The sequence below is a fragment of the Lichenostomus cassidix genome, chromosome 7, assembly GCF_008360975.1.
Source record: "Lichenostomus cassidix isolate B80296 chromosome 7, HeHo_3.0, whole genome shotgun sequence".
In the NCBI taxonomy this organism is placed as follows: domain Eukaryota; kingdom Metazoa; phylum Chordata; class Aves; order Passeriformes; family Meliphagidae; genus Lichenostomus; species Lichenostomus cassidix.
In genome coordinates this window covers 4,050,656-4,072,731 of record NC_139488.1, presented here as the reverse complement: position 1 = coordinate 4,072,731, position 22,076 = coordinate 4,050,656, and the positions used below count along the sequence as shown (strand labels likewise).

The window sequence follows — 22,076 nt, the reverse complement described above, 5'->3', positions numbered from 1 at the left end:
AAACAATAGCATCTTCTAGTGAGGTTTTCTTATGGGATGTTGATTCTGCCAGCGAAAGAGAACATCAGAATTTATGAAGAGTAGGACAAAGTTTTAAATTTGTGTTGAACAGTTCCAATGGGATGTCCCAGAAAACTATAAAAACACTTTGCTGGCTCCAAAGCCAGGCCCTGAGGCCTGGAGCTGGTCTGATCTGACACATCCATCACAGCTTAACTGGCACTGAGGATGTGGGTGCAGCCTTGGTGATGATGCCAATCTTTGGGTCCCTGGGATGTTGACAACAGCCCTGTGCAGAGTTCCTCCTGAAGAGCTGTCTTGCCTGGGAGAGAGGAGATTTATGTGCTTTTGCAGTTTGACAGGCTTTAAGACAGCTAGTTCCCCAAGACTTAGTCCCGTTCGCAAGATTCTTTGATATCTGGCCGATTTGTCTAAAAATACCATTTATTTGACACAGAACATAACAAACATACAAACATAGAACAGATTGACACACATAGACACACAATGAATACATAATTGCAACACTATGGTAGCTAAAAATGCAATTATGGGGTAAAACCTTGCTTGAACTATAAAGATAGTTAAAAACGCAAGAAATGCTTGCTTGAACGATAATGCAAGTTAAGAAATGCTTGCTTGAGCTAGCTGAAATGCAAGTTAAGAAAGGTAGCTATAAGTTAGCCGGAATAATACAATTTAGGAAACTCAAATGATCTTACCAAATCCATATTTGGAGCTGGAATACATTGAGATTTCCTCACTCAATCCCAGGGAAGTAACCGCAGGACTGCGTCCAGACCTGGGGAGAAAGCATTTCTTCACGCTTCTATATCCATGTAGAAAGCTTCTAGCTTTCTGAGATTTCGTGAGCTTTTTATAGGATAAAAGTGTGTATTTGTAGTCACTGAAAATTTGGTCACATTCTCTCTGCATTCCACAGGGGAGTGTCTTTTCAGACTTTCAGTCGCCAGCACCAGGTAGTCCTTGATTAGGTTATCAACCTAATCTGAGCCATCCATTTCCTGGGACCGATCAGGGAGACAGAGAAGGGGGAGGGGGGTTGTCCTGCCACAAGAGCCTCCTGTGCTGCTCCAGGGAGAGCCTGGAGAGTTGGGTGAGTTCTGTTGGTGCCCTGGCTTTCTCTTCAGTGCTGTTCCTTAGGATTTGTGTGCTGTGGGCTGGGATCATGAAGCCCAATATGTGGCAACTCCAGTAATTTCCACATGCAGAGGTGGCTGTGACACCTTACAGACAACCCCATGCACACTGGGATTGGCCAGCTGAGCATTCACACAACTCCACCACTGCTGGGCACCATGGGTGCTTTGTCAGTGACAAAAAAGCAAAGCCAGAATTAGGCCCTGAATTGTTGTGTGGAAATTCTCCCTCAAGGAGTGCTCATAAGTCTCTGCTGAAAACTCCAATCACAAAGCCAACTCTTGCATGCCCTGAGGTAGGTATGGGGCACTGGAAGTGCTGCTTGGTGTGGGTGATGTTTCCTGCAGAAACCTGGCATCATCCTTCCTTCTTGCGTCTTCCCAGTCTGAAACCATCCTAAAGAGCTGTTCCACAGCTGCTGTGGTGTCTGGGTCTCCTAGAGATGAGTTTTCCAAGAGAGAGGGAGATGGGAAAGGCCTTCCCAGGGGAAAAGGAGAAGCCTTTGCTGGTCTGAATGGTGATGTGCATGTGACACATCTACATGTGCCACATCTCCTGAACATGCAGAATGTCCAGGCAGAGGGAATGAATCCAAAGTGCAATCCCTGAGCAACCTCTGCCTCCTTCTTGGGGCACTTTGGACTGTTCCTCTGATAGAGATAGATGGGAGTTATCTGGTGATTCTGTGGATTTGGCAGGAGTTCCATGCTTGTTCTGCATCCTTTTATCATATCAGGGATTACATGTTTACCACAAAGGACATTAAAGAAGGAGCCACAGTTGGGCTGTGGCACAGACTGAAATTGCAGAGCAGGCACTGGTCCTCCAGAGCTGCCAGGGCTTTCCTTCCTTGGAAGCACCCAGCTGATCCCTGCAGGAATGGCTCCAGGGCTCAGTGCTTCTCCTCGAGTTGTGCTTCTGCTCCTGTCCCTGCTGGGTCTGGCAGCTGCTGGGAAGCTCCTGGTGGTGCCTGTGGATGGGAGCCACTGGCTCAGCATGCGGGAAGTGCTGGATATCCTCAGGCAGAAGGGATACGAGGTGGTTGTGGTGGCACCTGAAGTCTCTTTGCACATCAAACCATCCAAGAACTTTGTGATGAAAATATACTCTGTCCCCTATTCATACGAAGAGATGGAGAATATTTTCAAGGCATTTTTACAAGCTTCATTTGATGAAGGATCTTTTCTGGAAAGATTTCTTAAAGTGTATGAAATCATGAAAAGACTTGGTAATATGTCAGCCTCCGGCTGTCAACAGCTTTTGCAAAACAGGGAGCTCATGAGCTATCTGGAGGAGAGCAGGTTTGATGCCATCCTTACAGACCCTGTAGTACCTTGTGGATTGATCCTGGCAGAGCATCTTTCCCTTCCTTCCGTCTATTTCCTACGAGGAGTCCCGTGTGGGTTAGATTTTGAAGCCACTCAGTGTCCCTATCCACCTTCCTATGTCCCCAGGGCATTTTCACAACTTACAGACCACATGAGCTTTTTCCAGAGGGTGAAGAACCTGCTTTTTGACACCCAAAACTTCTTCCTCTGTGATTTTGCCTTTGACCCATTCTCAAAACTGGCTTCAGATTTCCTGAAGCGGGAGGTGACTGTGCTGGATCTCCTACGCAAGGGCTCTGTTTGGCTCTTGAGATTAGAATTTGTGCTAGACTATCCAAGACCCTTGATGCCCAACATCATCCCAATTGGAGGAGTACACTGTGGTCACAAGGAGCTGACTCAGGTGGGTCACACTTGTTTTTAATTCGTACTCTGGTTGATTTCAGTGTTCAGAAAGCAGGAATTTTATTTTGCAGATCGGAATCGAGTTCCTGTTTTGTGTGAGTGAGGTGATTACTTATGATAGAAATTCTTCTCTCACTTTCTACTTGTAGGCAGCTGTAACTTCTCACCTATAACATGTGCCCAGTTGATGCCTTTTCCATTACACGTATTCAAAGCCATTTTCTGTAACTTTCTGTGACTTGGTACTCTCTACTGAGTAATGAATGAGTCTGTGGGACTGTTAAAGCCTTGCAGTCAGGTGTAATCCCTGATGAGCCAATTGTTGTAGTTAGGTCTTGTATTTACCCAGAAATGGAGTTCAGTCTTCTGTCCTTTTTGCCTCACCTCTTTTTTCTTTGTCAGTCGGTTTTTCCCTTTCTACTTCTTCACCAGCATATATCCAAAGCTAGAATCGTAAGGAAACCTGGAAGTCTTGGGACTCTCTGTTTGAAAAGTCTCTGCACCAGATTTGGAAAATTTTGGCCTGGTGATTGCTCTGTGAGGTCTAGCACCAATTTGCAGAAGCCTGAAGGACCGATGATGACTTGGCAGGTTGCATTCAAAGGTAACAAAAGTGCCAAAGTTTTGTTATAAAACATGAGCCTTATCTGGTGCATTGCCCACATTTATCAGCTGCCTGAACTCTGCTGCTTGATATGCAGCCTTTTATCACATCAGGGATTATATATTGACCACACAGCAAATAAAATAACAATCCAAAACTGGGCTGTGGCACAGATTGCTTAAAAGCGCGGAGTTCGCTCAGGTTCTCCAGAGCTGCCAGGGGTTTCCTTCCTTGGAGGCACTCCCCTGATCCCTGCAGGAATGGCTCCAGGGCTCAGTGCTTCTCCTCGAGTTGTGCTTCTGCTCCTGTCCCTGCTGGGTCTGGCTGCTGCTGGGAGGCTCCTGGTGGTGCCTGTGGATGGGAGCCACTGGCTCAGCATGCGGGAAGTGCTGGATAAGCTCAAGCAGAAGGGACACGAGGTGGTCGTGGTGGCACCTGAAGCCTCGTTGCAGATCAAACCATCAGAGAATTTTGTGATGAAAACTCACTGGGTCCCCCTCAATCAGGAAGAGATAGAGAAAGAATTACATGCATTTTTATACATTTTATTTGAAGAAGGATCTTTTCTGGAAAGATTCTTTAAAATGTACGAACGTATGAAAAGACTCGGTGATTTGTCTGTCTCCGCATGTGAGCTGCTGCTGCAAGACAAAGAGCTCATCAGGTACCTTGAGGAGACCAAGTTTGATGCCATCCTTACAGACCCTGTAATACCTTGTGGGCCGATCTTGGCAGAGCATCTTTCTCTTCCTTCCATCTATTTCCTACAAGGAGTCCCGTGTGGGTTAGATTTTGAAGCCACTCAGTGTCCCTATCCACCTTCCTATGTCCCCAGGGCATTTTCACAACTTGCAGACCACATGAGCTTTTTCCAGAGGGTGAAGAACCTGCTCTTTGACACCCAAAACTTCTTCCTCTGTGATTTTGCCTATGACTCATTCTCAAAACTGGCTTCAGATTTCCTGAAGCGGGAGGTGACTGTGCTGGATCTCCTACGCAAGGGCTCTGTTTGGCTCCTGAGGTTAGAATTTGTGCTAGACTATCCAAGACCCTTGATGCCCAACATCATCCCAATTGGAGGAATACACTGTGCGCACAAGGAGCTGCCTCAGGTGGGTCACACTTGTTTTTAATTCATGCTTTTCGTTCAGGAGGGTGGAATTTTGTGTTGCAGATGGGAATTAAGTTCCTGTTTAGTGTGAGTGAGGTGAATACTCATGAAAGAAATTCTTCTCTCACTTTCTACTTGTAGGGAGCTGTACCTTCTCACCTATAATATGCTCAGTTGATGCCTTTTCCATTACACATATTCAAAGCCATTTTCTGTAACTTTGCATAACTTGGCACTCTCTACTGAGTAATGAACAGTCTGTGGGACTGTTAAAGCCTTGCAGTCAGGTGTAATCCCTAATTATCAAATTCATGTAGCCAGGTCTGATGTTTACTGAGAAAGGCATCTCAGGTTTCTGTCCTTGTTGCCTCATCACTTCTTTCTATGCCGGCGAATTTTTCTGCTTCTTCGCATTGGTATTTGCAAAGCAGGAATCCTGAGGAACGGGGCAGGTTGGGAACTCTCAGTCTGAGAAGTCACTGTTTCCAGGCAGGTCTCAGAAGATTTTGGCTTGGTGATTGCTGTGTGAGGTCTAAAAACAAATTCCAAGAGTCTGAAGGGGCTACACTGGCTTGGCAGGTCATACTCAAAGATGACAGACGTGCCAAAGGTTATTTTTAAAACACGAGGCTTATCTGGTGCAACCCCCACATTTATCAGCTGCCTGAACTCTGTTAGGCAGCCTTTTGTGACACCAGGGATTACACATTGACCACGCTGCAAATAAAATAAGGATCAAAAGTTAGCTGTGGCACAGATTGCTTCAAAGCACCGAGTGCGCTCTGGTTCTCTACAGCTGCTGGGGCTTTCCTTCCTTGGTGGCACTCAGCTGATCCCTGCAGGAATGGCTCCAGGGCTCAGTGCTTCTCCTCGAGTTGTGCTTCTGCTCCTGTCCCTGCTGGGTCTGGCAGCTGCTGGGAGGCTCCTGGTTGTGCCAGCAGACGGGAGTCACTGGCTCAGCATGCGGGAAGTGCTGGATAAGCTCAAGCAGAAGGGACATGAAGTGGTCGTGGTGGCACCTGAAGTGACTTTGCACATCAAACCATCAAAAAACCTTGTGATGAAAATGTACCCAGTGCCTATCACGCAGGAAGAGATGGAAGAAATGTTTCGAGGATTCATAAAGGACGTATTTGAAGAAGGATCTTTTCTGGAAAGAGTTATCAGACTTTATCAACGGGCAAAAAAGAACTCTGCTGTGTTCCTGGACACCTGCAGACACTTACTATACAACAAGGAGCTCATGAGATACCTTGAGGAGAGCAAGTTTGACGCCATCCTCACAGATCCTTTTCTCCCCTGTGGACTGATAGTGGCAGAGCACCTTTCCCTTCCTTCCATGTATTTCCTGCAGCAACTTCCATGTGGTTTAGAATATGAGGCCACTCAGTGTCCCAAACCCCCTTCCTATGTCCCCAGGTTATTTACAGGCCTTACAGACAGCATGAACTTTCTCCAGCGGGTGAAGAACCTGCTCTATGACATCTCAAATCTTTTCCTCTGTGATTTTGTCTTCGACCCCTATGCAAAACTGGCTTCAGAATTCCTCAAGCGGGAGGTGACTGTGCTGGATCTCCTACGCCAGGGTTCCATTTGGCTCATGAAGCTGGACTTTGTCTTGCACTTCCCAAAGCCCTTGATGCCCAACATGGTTTTGATTAGTGGAGTAAATTGTGCTTACAAGAAGCTAAATCAGGTGGGTCACACTCTGTTTTCTGTTGTCGTTGCAAGCTTTGGAATTCTCTAAGAAGCTGAAGCACAGATTTTGTTAGAAAGGTGGATTTAAAAGTGCTCTTGCTTTGCACAGATTTGCTGGTTCTGGTATCCATGAAGGATTATCAGAGTATAACTGTGGAGAGAGTGTTGTATATGGAATTAGCTCTGGGAGACTCCCCATTGGCCCTGTGTCTCTGCTCCAGGCCAGCTTTGGCAATGGAGTGGGTTTCTCAGAGACTCTTTTCCCGAGGCTGTTGGTGTGGTACAAGACACACTTTGATTTGGGGAGGTCTTCATTTATCCTCTAGTCCAACTTTGTTGATTTCCTCCACAATTCTGTCTTCTATTTTCCTTTAAAGAAGGATTCTCTATGCTTTGAATTGTTACAGGCTTATCAAACATTTTCATCTGGAAGGACATTTGAGGTCTCTCTGAGAACCTCCTGTCAAAGCATTTCCAGTCAGGTCAGGTTGGTCTGTTCTTTATCTTTGCCAGTTTTAAGTCTACAATCTCTAATTTTTTGTGATTTTGTGCAACTTAGTACTCTCTAGTGAGTGATGAATGAGTCTGTGGGGCTATCAAAGCCTTGCAGTCAGGTATAATCCCTAATTAGCAAATTGTTGTAGTTAGGTCTGGTGTTTACTGAGAAATGTACCTTAGCTTTCTGTCCTTGTTGCCTCACCACTTCTTTCTTTGCCGGTGAATTTTTCTGTTTCTTCACCCAAGTATATCCAAAGCAGGAATCCTGAGGAACGCAGCAGACTGGGGGCTCACAGGTTGAGAAGCAACATCTCTGTTTGCAGGCAGGTCTCAGAAAATTTTGGTTTGGTGATTGCTGTGTGAAGTCTAATCACAGATTCTAGAAGCCTGAAGGGGCTATGGTGACTTGGCAGGTTGCACTCAAAGGTGACAAAAGTTCCAAAGCTTTGTTATAGACCATGAGGCTTATCTGGCGCATCGTCCTCAAATATCAGCTGCCTGAACTCTGCTGCTTGTTACGCAGCCCTTTATCACACCAGTGAAAACATATTACCACACAGCAAATAAAATAACAATCCAAACCTTGGCCACAGCACAGATTGCTTAAAAGCGCCGAGTTTGCTCTGGGTCTCCAGAGCTGCTGGGGGTTTCCTTCCTTGGTGGCACTCCCCTGATCCCTGCAGGAATGGCTCCAGGGCTCAGTGCTTCTCCTCGAATTGTGCTTCTGCTCCTGTCCCTGCTGGGTCTGGCAGCTGCTGGGAGGCTCCTGGTGGTGCCTGTGGATGGGAGCCACTGGCTCAGCATGCGGGAAGTGCTGGAAATGCTCAATCAGAGGGGACATGAAGTGGTTGTGGTGGCACCTGAAGTCTCTTTGCAGATCAAGCCATCCAAGAACTTTGTGATGAAAATGTACTCAGTGCCTTTCAAGCGGGAAGAGATGGATGTACTTTTCAAAGGATCAATAATGGATTTATTTGCAGGAGGATCTTTTCTGGAAAGAGTTGTTAGACAGTATAACCAGGCAAAGAAAACCTCTGCTCTCTTCCTGGCCACCTGCACACACTTAATCCACAACAAGGAGCTTATCAGGTACCTTGAGGAGAGCAAGTTTGACGCTCTCCTTACAGACCCTGTCCTGCCCTGTGGGGCAATCCTGGCTGAGTATCTTTCCCTTCCTTCTGTGAATTTCCTGCAGCAAATTCCATGTGGTTTGGAATATCAGGCCACCCAGTGCCCCAACCCCCCTTCCTATGTCCCCAGGGTATTTACAGACCTTACAGACCACATGACTTTTCTCCAGTGAGTGAAGAATCTGCTCTTTGAAATTCCAAACTTTTTCCTCTGTGATTTTGTCTTCGACCCCTATGCAAAACTGGCTTCAGAATTCCTCAAGCGGGAGGTGACTGTGCTGGATCTCCTACGCCAGGGTTCCATTTGGCTCATGAAGCTGGACTTTGTCTTGCATTTCCCAAAGCCCTTGATGCCCAACATGGTTTTGATTAGTGGAGTAAATTGTGCTTACAAGAAGCTAAATCAGGTGGGTCACACTCTGTTTTCTCTTGTTATCTTTGCAAGCTTTGGAATCCTCTGAGAAGCTGAAGCACAGATTTTGTTAGAAAGGTGGATTTAAAAGTGCTCTTGCTTTGCACAGATTTGCTGGTTCTGGTATCCATGAAGGATTATCAGAGTATAACTGTGGAGAGAGTGTTGTATATGGAATTAGCTCTGGGAGACTCCCCATTGGCCCTGTGTCTCTGCTCCAGGCCAGCTTTGGCAATGGAGTGGGTTTCTCAGAGACTCTTTTCCCGAGGCTGTTGGTGTGGTACAAGACACACTTTGATTTGGGGAGGTCTTCATTTATCCTCTAGTCCAACTTTGTTGATTTCCTCCACAATTCTGTCTTCTATTTTCCTTCAAAGAAGGATTCTCTATGCTCTCTAAGCTCATCAAACATTTTCCTCTGGAAGGACATTAGATGTTTCTTTGCAAACCTCCTGGCAGAACATGTCCAGGTCAGGTTGTTCCTTTCTCTATCTTGTGAAATTTTAAGTATCTCTACAATAGTGAACACACTTTATTATATCCAATTAATTCCTTTATTCAGTTCAAAGTTTCCATGTTGCAGTTTGTGTTTGTTTTCTCTTGTCCTGTCACTGTCAATCTCATCATTTTGTCCACTTTTTGTCATCTCCTGCAGTCCAGCTGGAGTGCAGCCTGTCCTGTGGCATGGGATTATCCCATTCCAGAGGCAGAACTTTGGCTTTGCTGGCCTTCATGATGCTGCTATTGACTCATTCTTCCAGCTTGGCTATCCAAGTCAGTGATGCTCCTTAGCTAAATTTTCATTCAGGATCAAAAAAATAAAGTATAAATTAAGTTACTTTAATCTTCTGAAATGAATACTGGATTCATGTCAGCCTTTTTTTTAAATGTGTTTTCAAATAGATTTTGTGGTTTGCAGAGTATTACTGTAACTCCTATTTTTAATAATGATTATTACTTTTGAGTTTTTCAGATATTGGCTTTGCAGAATAGTGAGATAAGGCTGATTTTTCAGAAAAAGCCCAATTGCACACAGTAAAAACAAAGAGTTTTTAAGAGGACTCAAACTTTGCACTCAGGCTAGAAGAGCAGAGATGGAATAAAATGCACAGTTAAACCTATGAAAATAATTGTGGCAGAGGTCTATAAAATCTGGAAAATCATAGCTAAAGGTGCAAGGGGAACTGATAGTTTTTGCCAGTATTTGTCCTATGACTAACATTGAAATGCAACAAGACTAAAGCAAACAAAAGGGAGTATTTTTTCACACCGTGCCCAAAAAAACCTGAAATCTGCCTCTCAAGAGCCACAAATGTTCTTTTTTGTAGACAAACCCTCTGAATTTAAAGGGGATTGCGGAGGTCAATAAGAGGTACAGGCTGCCTGCCAGGATTTGTAGGCTTACAGGAGAGATAATCATGGATTCCCTTAGCTCAGATATTTGCTGCACTGTTTGCAGCTTACAACCTTGGCACTCAACTCTGTACTTTAGCTTGACTTTCTCCTCTTATCTCACCTTTGGAAGGGGCTGGACTTGTGAACTTCAGTTTCTGCACTCGTAAACACGTGGAAAGATGCCCATGTGCTGCTCAAAATCCAGTGTCACAACTTTTATGGACTTTTGCTGAACTTTCCTGAACTTTTTTTAAACTTTTCTGAACTTGGCCTCAATGGTTTGGGTTGAGAGGTGCTTTTTACCTCTTTAGTGATGTTTTATAGGGTTTTATAGTAGTGTCTCATGGATGATACACATTTGGCTGAAATGTTAGCAGAACTTAACTAGGTGGGAGTCATTATGTATCAAATATGAGATTTCAGAGGCCTTTATGCCAGGTAAGAGTATGTCTGCAACTCTGAGGTTACTACCTGAGTATGTACTGCCACCTTAAGGTTTATTTAATGCTGCTTCACCTCATTATTTGAGATCTTTTTACCACAGAAATGTGGAAATGCAGCCCTGGCAGGTGAGAATCCTTTCCCTCCATCTCCTGTAGCTTTTGGTCTTTCAATGCTACCCTACTGCCAGCTACAGCCAAGGTTTGCTTCACCAGCTGCAGGATGGGACTGCATCAAATCATGGAATTTTTAAGGCTGGGAAAGCCCTCTAAGATTAGAATCCAACCAAGTCCCCAGGTGCCACATCCACAGGTTTTTTGAACACTTCAAGGGATAGTGAGTCCACCATTACCCTAGACACTCCCTTCCAGTGCTTGACAACCCTTTCCATTAAGAAATTTTTCCTAATATACAATCTAACCTCCCTACTGATATGTGAAAATCCTTCCTATTCCATGTATTTTCTTTAAAGATTACAATCCTTCTTGCTGGCTAATGAGAAACCCTCTTTTTTTAACAGGCCACATGGAGAGCCTTCTCTCCAAATAAACATTTTAGGACACACTTGGTCATAATCTTGGAATAACATTTAGGATTAGCCTTGGAGTGTATTTATCACACAGGTGCCTTTGGCAAAGGTAGCCATTTCATGCATCAGATTTCCCATCATTCCCACCTGCTCCAAGAGAATTCTTCCAGGCTTGGAGAAACTGTTCTGAGTTCACTCTGTTCAGGTGTGCTTGGCTGGGGGGTCTAAAAGCATCTGTCTTCTCCATCCAGCTCTTGTCCAGGTACCATTCCCATATCTTGTTTTGCTTTTGTAAACTTGCAAACTTTTGGCACCCAGCTTTTCCCTATCCATGTGAAATGGCAGGTGAGATCTGCTTGGCCAGGCCCTGCTGTCCACGAGTGTGGACTTCCCTGGGCTCATACCACAGCCAAGCCTTCTGAACTTTGGGAAAGGGACTGTTGTTAAGAGCTTTCATACTCATTTCTCCTGTAGCCTCTCACCCCTGAACTCCCATGGCCCCTCTTGAGCAAGAAGAACATGTTCTGTTGCATCAGTGTTTTCAAAAAGATGTTTGGCCTCGAGCCACTCACCTATGAACTCCGATGGCCCCCCTTGAGTACAAACTGTTTTCTGCTGTATCACTGTTTTGCTAAAAAGGTGAAAGGTGGTTGGTTAATGTGTTACCCAAACTTTGGTGACTCCACTAGCTCCTGCTTGCCACGGAGAACATTCTCTGTGAACTCCAGCCACCTTCCTGAGCAAAGGTTGGAGGTTTAGGCCTTCCATGTCAACCGTGCAACACAATTCTTGTAGTATAAGCATTGTGGAGTGGTGATAATTTTGATTCCTGACTTGAATCTGGCCTGGGACAATATCAAGTGCACAGTGAGTCACTTGAAGCACCCCTGACACAGCAAAACCCCTGCAAAAACAACTGCCACCTGTGCTAATTGCTGTGAATCATTCAAGATAACTTAAATGCATAGAAAAGCTTCTTTAGGTGCCGTGATAGCACTTTAATAAAGGTTTTTATCAGCAACATGGTCTTCGAATTCTGATAATCTGTCTTAGTAAACAGTTTGTAGAGACAAGCATTAAAGTCCAGCGTGATATAAAGTCCAGCATGATATAAATGAGGGACAAGGAGTTTTTGCTTCATATGCTGCTGAAAAACTAGAAAGGAGTAGCTCATTTGTTTTGCTGCCCCATGACAGTTATGTGGAGGCACCACATACATGCTGGGCTTGTGCTTTTCCTTGCTTTCTGGAGCCTGGCAAATGGTGGGAAGCTCTTGGTGGTGCCTCAGGATGGAAGTCACTGGCTGAGCATGCGCATGGTCCTGGAGAAACTCTCAGAGAAGGGGCATGAAATTGTGGCCGTGGTGCCTGATGCTGCCTTGTTCTTGAAAAGCTCCCAATCCTTCACCATCAAAACCTACTCAGTGCCTTTCACCCAGGAGTTTGTGGATAAATCCTACCAGGAGCTGGGAGCAAAGAGCTTTGAGTTAACGCTCTCAGCTGTACTCAGCAACATCTCAGGGATGACAAACATGTTCTCTTCCGCTTGTCGGCATCTCTTATACGACAAAGAACTCATGAGGTACCTCCAGGACAGCAAATTCGATGCCATCATGATGGATCCTGTGCTGCCCTGTGGACCAATTCTGGCTGAGTATCTCTCCCTCCCCTCCGTGTACTTCATGCGTGGCCTTCCTTGTACCTTAGACTACAAAGCCGCGCAGAGTCCCAGCCCTGTATCCTATGTGCCCAGGGCTTTCTCGTACAGCTCCGACCACATGACATTCCCAGAGCGTGTGAAGAACTTCCTGATTGACTTCTCAGAGCCTTTGTTTTGCCACCTCTTTTATTTAAACTACCAGAGCTTGGCCTCTGAATTCTTGCAGAGGGATGTGACAATACAGGAGCTGTTCAGCCGAGCGTCGGTTTGGCTGATGAGATACGACTTTGTTTTTGAGTATCCGCGCCCCATAATGCCCAACATGGTCTATATTGGAGGCATCAACTGCAAGCAAAAGAAGCCACTCTCAAAGGTTTGTCGTTGCTTACCCTGAGGGTGGTGGTGGTGCTTGTTCAAGATGTGTTTTTTTAAAGAGCTTCTTGTGGTAATATTTGTGCTTGAGTATTATTGAATCCCAGGATGGCATGGGAGTGGGAATCTTAGGCTTTGAGAGATGATCACAAGGCTTGATGAAGAGTTTCTCTCTGAAAGAGCTTAGGTCAAGTTGTCACCATCACTCGTGGCATGTTCTATGTCCAGGTAAATGACAAAATAATTCTAGGTCACAAGATTTAATATTCCTAAGGGATGGAGGATTAGGCTGGATATCAGGGAAAGGTTCTTCCCCAGAGGGTGCTGGGCACTGCCCAGGCTCCTCAGGGAATGGGCACAGCCTGAGGCTGCCAGAGCTCCAGGAGTGTTTGGACAATTCTGTCAGGGATGCGCAGGGTGGGATCGTTGGGGTGTCTGTGCAGGGCAGGGGTTGGATTAGTGATCCGTGAGGGTTAGGTTATTACAACTCACAATATTCCATGTGCGCCAGCAGCCCAAACCAGGGGTGTGCAATGACGGCAGAGGGAGCTCTGTTGCCTCTGGATTTGTGCAAGTAGCAATGCAAGATAGCAAATGAGAGGATGGTTGAAAAAGGAAGCCTTGAGGATTGTAACAACTCTCCCCCGTTCAGATCTCCGCTGTGCTGTGCAAATAGTGCAGATATCCCTTGTTTGTTCTCCTTTCAGATCATTTTGATATTCCAACAGCAGGAGTTATTGCTAAGCTTACAACACATTTACTACTGTAAACTCGGGGCTTTCACTTTGATAACTGCAATGATAGAGCACCAAATCTGGAGATAAACCTTTACAACCCACTCTGTATCAAACCTCTGTCAATCTTTGCTTCTTGGTTACCCTCCAGGGGCACGAAGCAATCCAAAGGTCAGATTTGTGCTGAGTTCTGAGTCCAATCAGTGCAGTGGACTCAAGGCAGAGAGTTGATCATTAACTGCATGTTAATGATGTAGTGATTGCCGGGTCAGTCCCATTCATGGCTCTCATTCAGCCTCAGCCCCACAGGCTGTTGGTCACTCCTCCCTCCTGGTGTCAATCCAAACATTCAGCTTCACCTCTCAGCACCCACTCACTGAAAGCCTTCCCTGCGCACAGATGATAAACTCAATATTTACCCACAGTTAAAAATTACCCAAATTTCTCCCAGTTAAAAATTAAGCACCCACCTTAGTTAAAATTAAAGTGGGAAGTACCCCGTGATTCATCCCTCGACCCCGGCCGCAGTTTCACCGCCGTTTAAAACTTTGCTGGTGGCACCAGGAAAATGGTTTCTCCAAAGGCAGGATTTCTTTCTCTTGCCTCTTGGGTTGTGTTTTTCCTACTGCTGTGGACCTCTTGTGAAGGTGGGAAGCTCTTGGTCATACCCATCGATGGCAGCCACTGGCTCAGCATGCGCCCAATCGTGGAGAAGCTCAGGGACAGGGGACACGAAATCATGATGGTTGCGCCGGAGATAAATTTGCGGATCCATCCATCCCCACATTACACCTTGAAAACCTACCCTGTGTCCTACACCAAGGAGTTTGTGGAGGCAGAGTTTAAACAAATGGGCCACAGGAGTTTCACACCTCAGCCCTTCTTGGAAAAACTCTCCAAAATAGCAAATTTTACAAGCATGTTCTTGGATTCCTGCAAACGTCTCCTGTCTGACAAAGAGCTGATCCGATACCTCGAGGGAAGCAAATTTGAAGCCGTCTTTATGGATCCCTTCTTTCCATGTGGGCAGATATTGGCGGAACATCTCTCCCTGCCCTCCGTGTACTTCCTACGGGGCTTGCCGTGCAGCGTGGAATTCCAGGCCACGCTGTGTCCCAGCCCTCCTTCCTACGTCCCGCGGTTCTTCACCCGCTCCACGGACCGCATGTCCTTCCTGCAGCGTCTGCGCAACCTCCTGGCCACCCTGGCCAGCTCCCTGGCCTGCTCCATCCTTTATTCCCCCTACGATCCCTTGATCCGAGAATTCCTGCAGCGGGAGGTGACCGTGCCTGAGCTGTTCAGCCACGCTGCTGTTTGGCTCATGAAATACGACTTCGTCTTTGAGTACCCCAGGCCCCTCATGCCAAACATGGTCTTGGTTGGAGGGATAGGCTGCACTCGGGAAAACAAACTGTCCCAGGTTAGTTCCCGGTTTTTTACCCCGAGTTAACTGTGGGTGCGCTGTGAGCTCTGTCCAGGAGATGGAGCTCCCAGGCTGGAATAAATAACTCCAGGTGAAAGTGTCTGGGAAAGCACTTTGCACCTCTCATCTCTTGAGCAATGAGGAGTGAGTTACTTTGTAAGCCACCTCTGCATTCCCAGAAAAACCTGCAGAAAAAAAAAGGAAAAATGGGAAGAAGAACAAGCCCTTTTTTTGTTTCCTATCCGTTTTCCTTCTTCCTGTCTACAGCTTCCTTAAGAGGGGTAATGGAGGGACAGCTCCCATCTCTGCTGTGACCAGGGACAGGACTGAGGGAACAGCTGTGCCAGGGGAAGTTTAGGCTGGATATCGGGAAAAGGTTCTTCCCCAAGAGGGTGCTGGACACTGTCCAGGCTCCCCAGGGAATGGGCACAGCCTGAGGCTGCCAGAGCTCCAGCAGTGTTTGGCCAATGCTGTCAGGGATGGACAGGGTGGGATTGTTGGGGTGTCTGTGCAGGGCTAGGGCTTGGATCAGTGATCCTTGTGGGTCCTTTCCAGCTGAGGATATTCGATAAACTTCAGAGAGTTCAGGCAGATCTCAATGAAATCCCCACCACCCGTGAAGCAGCACTTACGCCACTTTTGTGTAAAATACTCTGCACTGTAACAGTATTTTGCTTGAACTGTACCAAACTTCCTCAATATGGGATATCTCCTGTTTTCCATTAAGAAATCCTCCTAATTCTCTTATTTTTCCATTAGTGTCCATGGCAGATATTTCCTAAAGGTGTGAACAGGTGCTGATTATAACCACTACTAAAATAACCCGCATATTCCCAAAGCAGGGCTGCAAAAAGTTTCCTTATAGTAGGAGAACTTCTGAGCAGAAAATCAAGATATTGGAGTTCAAAAACATTTAAAAAACAAAACTGATGTCCCACAGAATATAAATAGGGCTAAATATGCTGCTAGACAGCCACAAAAATATGGAAAACAGCTTAAACTGAGAGAGTCAGTCTTGGTTGTCTCTGCCCATGGCAGGGGGTTGGAATGAGAGGATCTTTAAAGTCCCTTCCAGCCCAAAGCATTCCATGGTTCTCTGGTTATCCCCTCAGATCCCAGAGATAACATGGCAATTGCCAGACTTGTAAGAACATTTAGTTCATTGTATTCCAGTTATTTAACTCTGATGCCTGCAACAATTTCCTCCAGTTTTGCCTTTCCTTCCTTGGCTCGACCAAATATTTTTCTATGGCAAAGAATTTTTGCTCCAGCCTTGGGCTGTTTTTTCTGCTTCATTGGAATCCTTTTGTTCCTGGATTCCAGTGCTAGATCTCCTTCTATTATTTAAATCACTCAAACAAAATAGAGACAAAACTGGCAGCAGTTCAGTGTTATCATACCCAAAGCAGATACAATAAATCCAGATATTAGAAATTTGGGTTACCTGCTGTCAGAACCCTTTTCCAGGATTTTAATTCTCTTTTGTAGCTGTACGGCCTGAAAAGAAGAATATCAGCTCTAAATCCAGGCTTGGGTTAAATGTGCCCATTTTTATTTCCCCAGTACTCATTTTTTTCTGTAGAATCATTGAACAGGTTGGGTTGGAAGGGACCTTAAAACCCATCCAGTCCTACACCTACCACGGGCAGGGACACCTTCCACTATTCCAGGTTGCTCCAAGCCCTGTCCAACCTGGCCTTGGACACTTCCAGGGATGCAGGGGCAGCCACAGCTTCTCTGGGCACCCTGTGCTAGGGCCTCAGGACCCTCACAGGGAGGAATTTTTTCTCAATATCTAACTCAAATTTCTCCTCTTTTAGTTTGAACCCATTATTCCCTGTCCTGTCACTCCAGTTCCTCATGAAAACTCCTTCCCCAGCTTCCTCCTGGGCCTCTTCAAGCACTGGAAAGGGGCTCTGAAAGTCTCCACACAACCTTCTCATCTCCAGGCTGAACAGCCCCAATGTCTCAGCCTGTCCCCACAGGGAATGTGCTCCTGTCTCTGTATCAACTCCATCAACTCTGTATCTCCTCTGGACTTGCTCCAACAGTTCCATGTCTTTCTGATGCTGGGATCCCAGAGCTGGATGCAGAATTCCAGGTGTAGTCTCATGAGGAGGAGGATCCCCTCCATGGACCTGCTGGCTGTGCTCTTTGGATGCAGATCTATCAATAACAACTGTTTCCTTATCCCAATTTTGTTGTGCTCACTGCTTGTTTTGTTGCCTTTCCAGAGAGTTTTGTGGGAAGATGGCAGCAATTCCAGCCTCTGCCAAGAGAGAGTACATTGACTAAAGGCTTGCTTTCCTTTGGCAGGAATTTGAAGCCATAGTGAATGCCTCTGGAGAGCATGGCATCGTTGTCTTCTCGCTGGGCTCCATGGTCTCCGAGATCCCCATGAAGAAAGCCATGGAAATCGCAGATGCCTTGGGAACAGTTCCTCAGACGGTACCATCTCCCTCTTCCCCTCTCAGCAGGGCAGCTCCACGCTGTTCTCAGGTCCCTCCTCCCTTCTCCTGCTGGGATCTGATGTGGATTTTGCTTCCCTGGCCAGGTGCTGTGGCGATACACAGGCAAGGCACCCCCCAACCTGCCCAAGAACGTGCAGCTCGTCAAGTGGTTGCCTCAGAACGATCTCCTGGGTAGGTCTGACACACCTAGGGTGACACCAAGGTGGTGCTGGTGCTCCAGGGCTGCTCTTGTGAGGCCCCAAGAGTGTAATCTGTGGGTCAGGTGTGAGTTACCATCCTCCGACCCATCGCTGTGGGTCACAAACCTTCCTGGCAGCCTTTGCTGTTGGGCTCAGAGCTTGTCCTTTAGAAGCTTAGCTGGGAATTGCTGAATTATGAAACAACTCTGTGTGAAAATGTTTTCCAACACTTGAGTACCAGTCAAAAACAGAGTCTTTATCTCTGACTGAGCAGTCTCAACACCCAGCTGTGGTTTTGTCCTGTCTTCTGGACCAAAAAGAAACTTTATGGTTCTCAAGTGAGCACTTCCAGACAGGTCTTTGGGCTCTCAAAGTGGTGGAATTGTTTGTGCTGTTGCCAGGAGAGCATTTGTTGGTTATAGAACAGGTTCAGCTCTGAGAGACCTTCACTACCATGGATGAGATGGTAAAAAAATAATCAGTGGTAACATCCTTTATAACCTGTCCTGGCCCTGGTTTAATCCTAAAATCTGAGAAGCCTTGGAGGATTACCCAAACCCAAGACAGAGGTCTACAACCTTCAATCTCTAAGTCTGCCCATGAGGAATGATGCTCACAACAGCCCCAAAACCTTGATTTATGCCAACCACAGCCCTTTTTTGTGCAGGTTTTTTCCCCAGGGATGTGTTGCTGGGAGTCAGTAAATCCAAGAGCTAAGCAAGCCTGTGTTTCCCTCCACAGCCCACCCCAAGACTCGTGCCTTCATCACCCACGGAGGCTCCCATGGTGTTTATGAGGGAATTTGCAACGCTGTGCCCATGGTGCTGATGCCTCTGTTTGGGGACCAGATGGACAACGCCAAGCGAGTGGAGTCCAGGGGAGCAGGGCTGACCCTGAACATCCTGGAAATGACTTCCAACGACATCTCCACCGCCCTGAAGGCAGTGATCAACGACAAAAAGTCAGTACCAGAGGCACAGCCTTCCTCTTTCTTCCTGTGTAGCCCCAGCACATTCACTTCCAGCTTAACACAATGTTTTTCTGTTCCTAAATGGCTTCTTTTATCAAAATTAGGGGTTTGATAGCAGCTTCTTCCATGGAGAAGCAGATGCTCATCCTGGGTTAACTTTAGGCTTTTATAATTATTATATAATTACCTTATATTCAGGCCTCTGTAATTATTAGGGGACAAGAAGTGGCTGAGAGGGGAGGATGCAGGGATCAGGGGATCCAGGGATCAGAGGAAATGGGCTATAATGGAAGAAACCAAGTTGCCCAAAGATGTGTCATCTCCTTAAAGCCAAGGCAGAGGAAAAAGCAGAGGAGAGTGGCAGTGGATGGGAATAGTCCAGAGGCTGTGCTCCATCAGGAATTATTCCCTCCCAGCTGGCAGGGTTGACCAAACATAGCTATTTATCACTCATTTATCTTACAGGTGAGTTTTCTCAGGAATTTTCTCCCTCTCAGTGCTCATAAGGAATTCTGTCAGCACAGAGAGCTGCCGCCTGGCTCAGCAAGGCTGGACAATTCCAGCACAGAGCAGGAGGAACATGCAGGGATGCAGAGAAAGTCCAGGGAACATCGAAGTGCTGCAGTCAGCATGCCTGAGGGGTTTAAAGGCATCACAGAGATTTCTGCCAGACATAAGAGCTCTTCCCTGCTCCCTTTCTCTGTTGCTATAAGAGGATGCCAAGGACTAAGAAACTCCACCACATTCCTGAGAAATAGCAACTTACTGACATTGTTTCCTAAACAGTTTTTATAGCAATAATAGTAGTAATACTACTACTACTTAGAACAACAATAATAATGCAGCTGAAAGAGCTGGCCAGCTTTTCTACCCCCAGTCTCCCATTTCAGCCAGATCTTCACCCCAGAGATTTTGCTGAGAGCTCAAACTAAGCTTTCCCTCTTTTTTTTTGTCATTGGAAACAGCTCTTTCTGGCCTGTAACTTTGCCATTATCCTTCTCAAGGGGCTCAGTAGCACAAGAGCCCAGAGAAGCTGCAGCTGCCCCATCCCTGGATGGGACCTAGATGGACCTAGAGACCTAGATGAAGGACCCTAGATGAAGCAACCTGCTCTGGTGGAAGTTGTCCCTGCCAGTGAGGGATGAGCTTTAAGGTCCTTCCAAACCACTCCATCCCGCAATTCCATGTTTCAAACCCACGCCCGTCTCTCGGCAGGTACAAAGAGAACATCCAGCGCCTCTCTGACCTCCACCTGGACAGACCCATCCACCCTCTGGACCTGGCTGTGCACTGGGTGGAGTTTGTGATGAGGCACAAGGGAGCTCCTCACCTGCGCCCCGCGGCCCACGACCTCAACTGGGTGCAGTACCACTCCCTGGACGTCATCGCCTTCCTGGCGGCCGTGGTGCTCCTCTCCCTCTTCATCTCCTTCAAGTGCTGCCTCTGCTGCTGCCGCAGGTGCTTCTGCAAGAAGGGAAGAACGAGGAAGCCGACCAAAGCCAAGTCCCACTAGCACCTGGAACCAGACAAAACCCCTGGATCAGCATCAGAGAACAAATTTCAATGCAATGATTAAAACACTACGATTTCCGGTCCAGGGGTCCTTTAAAATCACACCAGGAGAAAGGTTGTTCCACTGATGTAATTTTGTGATTAAGAGTGGGTTGTTAAAAATGCCTTGAGTAGGAGTGCTGCAGTCACTTGGGAAGGGCTGAGTGTGAAATCCAAGGCTCCTGGCTTCCACCTCTCGGTGTGCAGAGGACTCACAGTGACTTTTTGTTTTGATTTCTGCATGCAGCAGTTGTTTTTAAGGATTTTAGAGGACTTCAAGGCCTTGAGGAGAACCATCTGGTCAGATTTCTGTTTGAAACCTTTGTGTGGCTGCTGTTGTAGGAGAGGCAAAAGTCGTACACTCACAATTCCCTGTCACGCAAACCAAGCTCGATGCCCATCTTTGTGTTTACAAGACCCTGAACAAAACCAAGGTTTCTGGCAGGGAAGCTGCTGGCAAAGCACTGGTGTTTCCCCCAAATTCCCCATCAGGCAGATGGGCTGTACCTGGAGCTCACCTGCTGGTGATGAGACCTTTGTAAGCATTGCTCATAAACCCCAACTGGTTTGCTCTTTGTGATGCTCAGGGAAAAACCCCAACCCCAGCCCTATAAATAAACTTCAGATATTAAAAATAAAGGCTCCTGGGGCTTCTGCCTTGAGAGATAATGGGGGGGATGATGTTAGTTCATGGAAAAAGAGCTGGAGAAGGGAGATTTTCAACCCCCCACGGTTTGAAGGGCACCTTGATAGGCAAAACTCCCTTCTCAGCATTCCTGTCCCACTGCCTGGTGACTTGGTCCTTGCTGAGAGGTGACATCCTGAGGCTGCCACAGTTCCCAGGTGAGTGTTCTGGGCTCAGAACTGGGGTATCCCAGTATGTCAGGGCAGCACAGGTATCCTGCTGAGTGCCTTGCTGCTTCTCTTCTCTCTGGCTGTTTGGAAAAGCAGGAATTTCAGTGGAAGTTGTGAAGTCTCTGTCCTCAGCCTGTCCCCACTGCAGTGCCCAAATCTCCAGGACACTCACCCCACCCACAACCTGTCCAGCACAGCAGCTTTCCTTCCCCTCCTCCTGCCCACCACAGACAGAAGGAAACCTTTCTTTGGGATGTGCAGACTCCCCATGGTGTGTGAGGGCTGACCTGCTTTGAAAATGCAGCTCCTGCAGCTCCACACATTCTTGAAGTGACAGCTCTGGCTGTCCCCGTGGTCCTGGTGACAGCAGTGCAGCTGGAAAGGAGACCCTGTGAGACCTCCCAGGGCTGTCACAGCACCAAGCACGGTGGCTTCAGTCCTCTCTGAGCATCTCTGGCTCCCAGCAGTGTCCAATGCCAAAAAAACCCACTTTAAAATGTCCTTGAGGAGAAATTCTCTGTGTGCCCTGCTGCAAACTGGCAGTGGCTTCCTCTGCATGGACAAGGGAAAAACTCTTTGGTTGCAGATCAGAGGACCACAGTTAAGAAAAAAAAAGTGCACAGATATCCTAATTGCAGCTCAAACCCCCTCGTGCAGGGGAAGTAAAACTGAAAGGAAGTATCAAAATACCCATCCCATGACTTATTTAATTTCAGAAATATTTTTAACACAGCCAAAGAAAAGCAACAGCAGAAACCAAGTATCCTCATCTTTCTCCTCCTCCTCCTGCTTTTGCTGTCCTAAGCCTCACCACTTCATCCTGCCCTTTACTTTCCCTTGGAGAAAGGACATGCAGGGCCAGGGCTGGACAAGCATCCCTGTGCCCAGCAGAGGACACTCTGGGATCACCCAGAGGGAGGAGCAGGGCCAAGGCTACCTTTCCCACTAAGTCAGCCCAGGTGGCTGGCTGGAACTCCACAGAGACTTGTTTATCCCCCTGTGCTCCGGGAATGTGGACACTGCTGCCAGGAGAGGATTCCCAGAGCCACTTAGGAGCCAAAGCACTTGGGACAAGTGGCTTCAAGGCAGAGGAAGGAGCTGGATCATCACCACAGCTTGGTCCCCCCAAACCTTGCCAGGGGAAGGGTTA

At 46.9% G+C, this 22,076-nt stretch overlaps 1 protein-coding gene and 3 pseudogenes across 6 annotated transcripts in view; all 4 read left to right on the top strand.

The window, feature by feature from the left end:
• LOC146434345 (UDP-glucuronosyltransferase 1A6-like) overlaps window positions 1-20,710 on the top strand; it is a 75,668-nt gene extending 54,958 nt beyond the window's left edge. For 4 of the 6 annotated variants that reach the window (XM_085065855.1, XM_085065850.1, XM_085065852.1 and 1 more), the window contains exons 2-5: window positions 17,217-17,348; window positions 17,455-17,542; window positions 18,292-18,511; window positions 19,736-20,710. In XM_085065855.1, coding sequence (XP_084921981.1) covers window positions 17,217-17,348; window positions 17,455-17,542; window positions 18,292-18,511; window positions 19,736-20,033 — 738 coding nt within the window. In that variant the 3' untranslated portion in view covers window positions 20,034-20,710. Of the gene's footprint in view, window positions 1-11,886; window positions 12,745-13,799; window positions 14,898-17,216; window positions 17,349-17,454; window positions 17,543-18,291; window positions 18,512-19,735 lie in introns of those variants that run through there. The other 2 variants (XM_085065856.1, XM_085065854.1) reach the window with 2 other exon arrangements.
• Window positions 1,578-3,388, top strand: LOC146434348 (UDP-glucuronosyltransferase 1A1 pseudogene; annotated as a pseudogene).
• On the top strand, window positions 3,411-4,631 carry LOC146434347 (UDP-glucuronosyltransferase 1A1 pseudogene; annotated as a pseudogene).
• LOC146434346 (UDP-glucuronosyltransferase 1A1 pseudogene) lies at window positions 4,876-7,465 on the top strand (annotated as a pseudogene).
• Window positions 20,711-22,076: the final 1,366 nt, after the last annotated feature.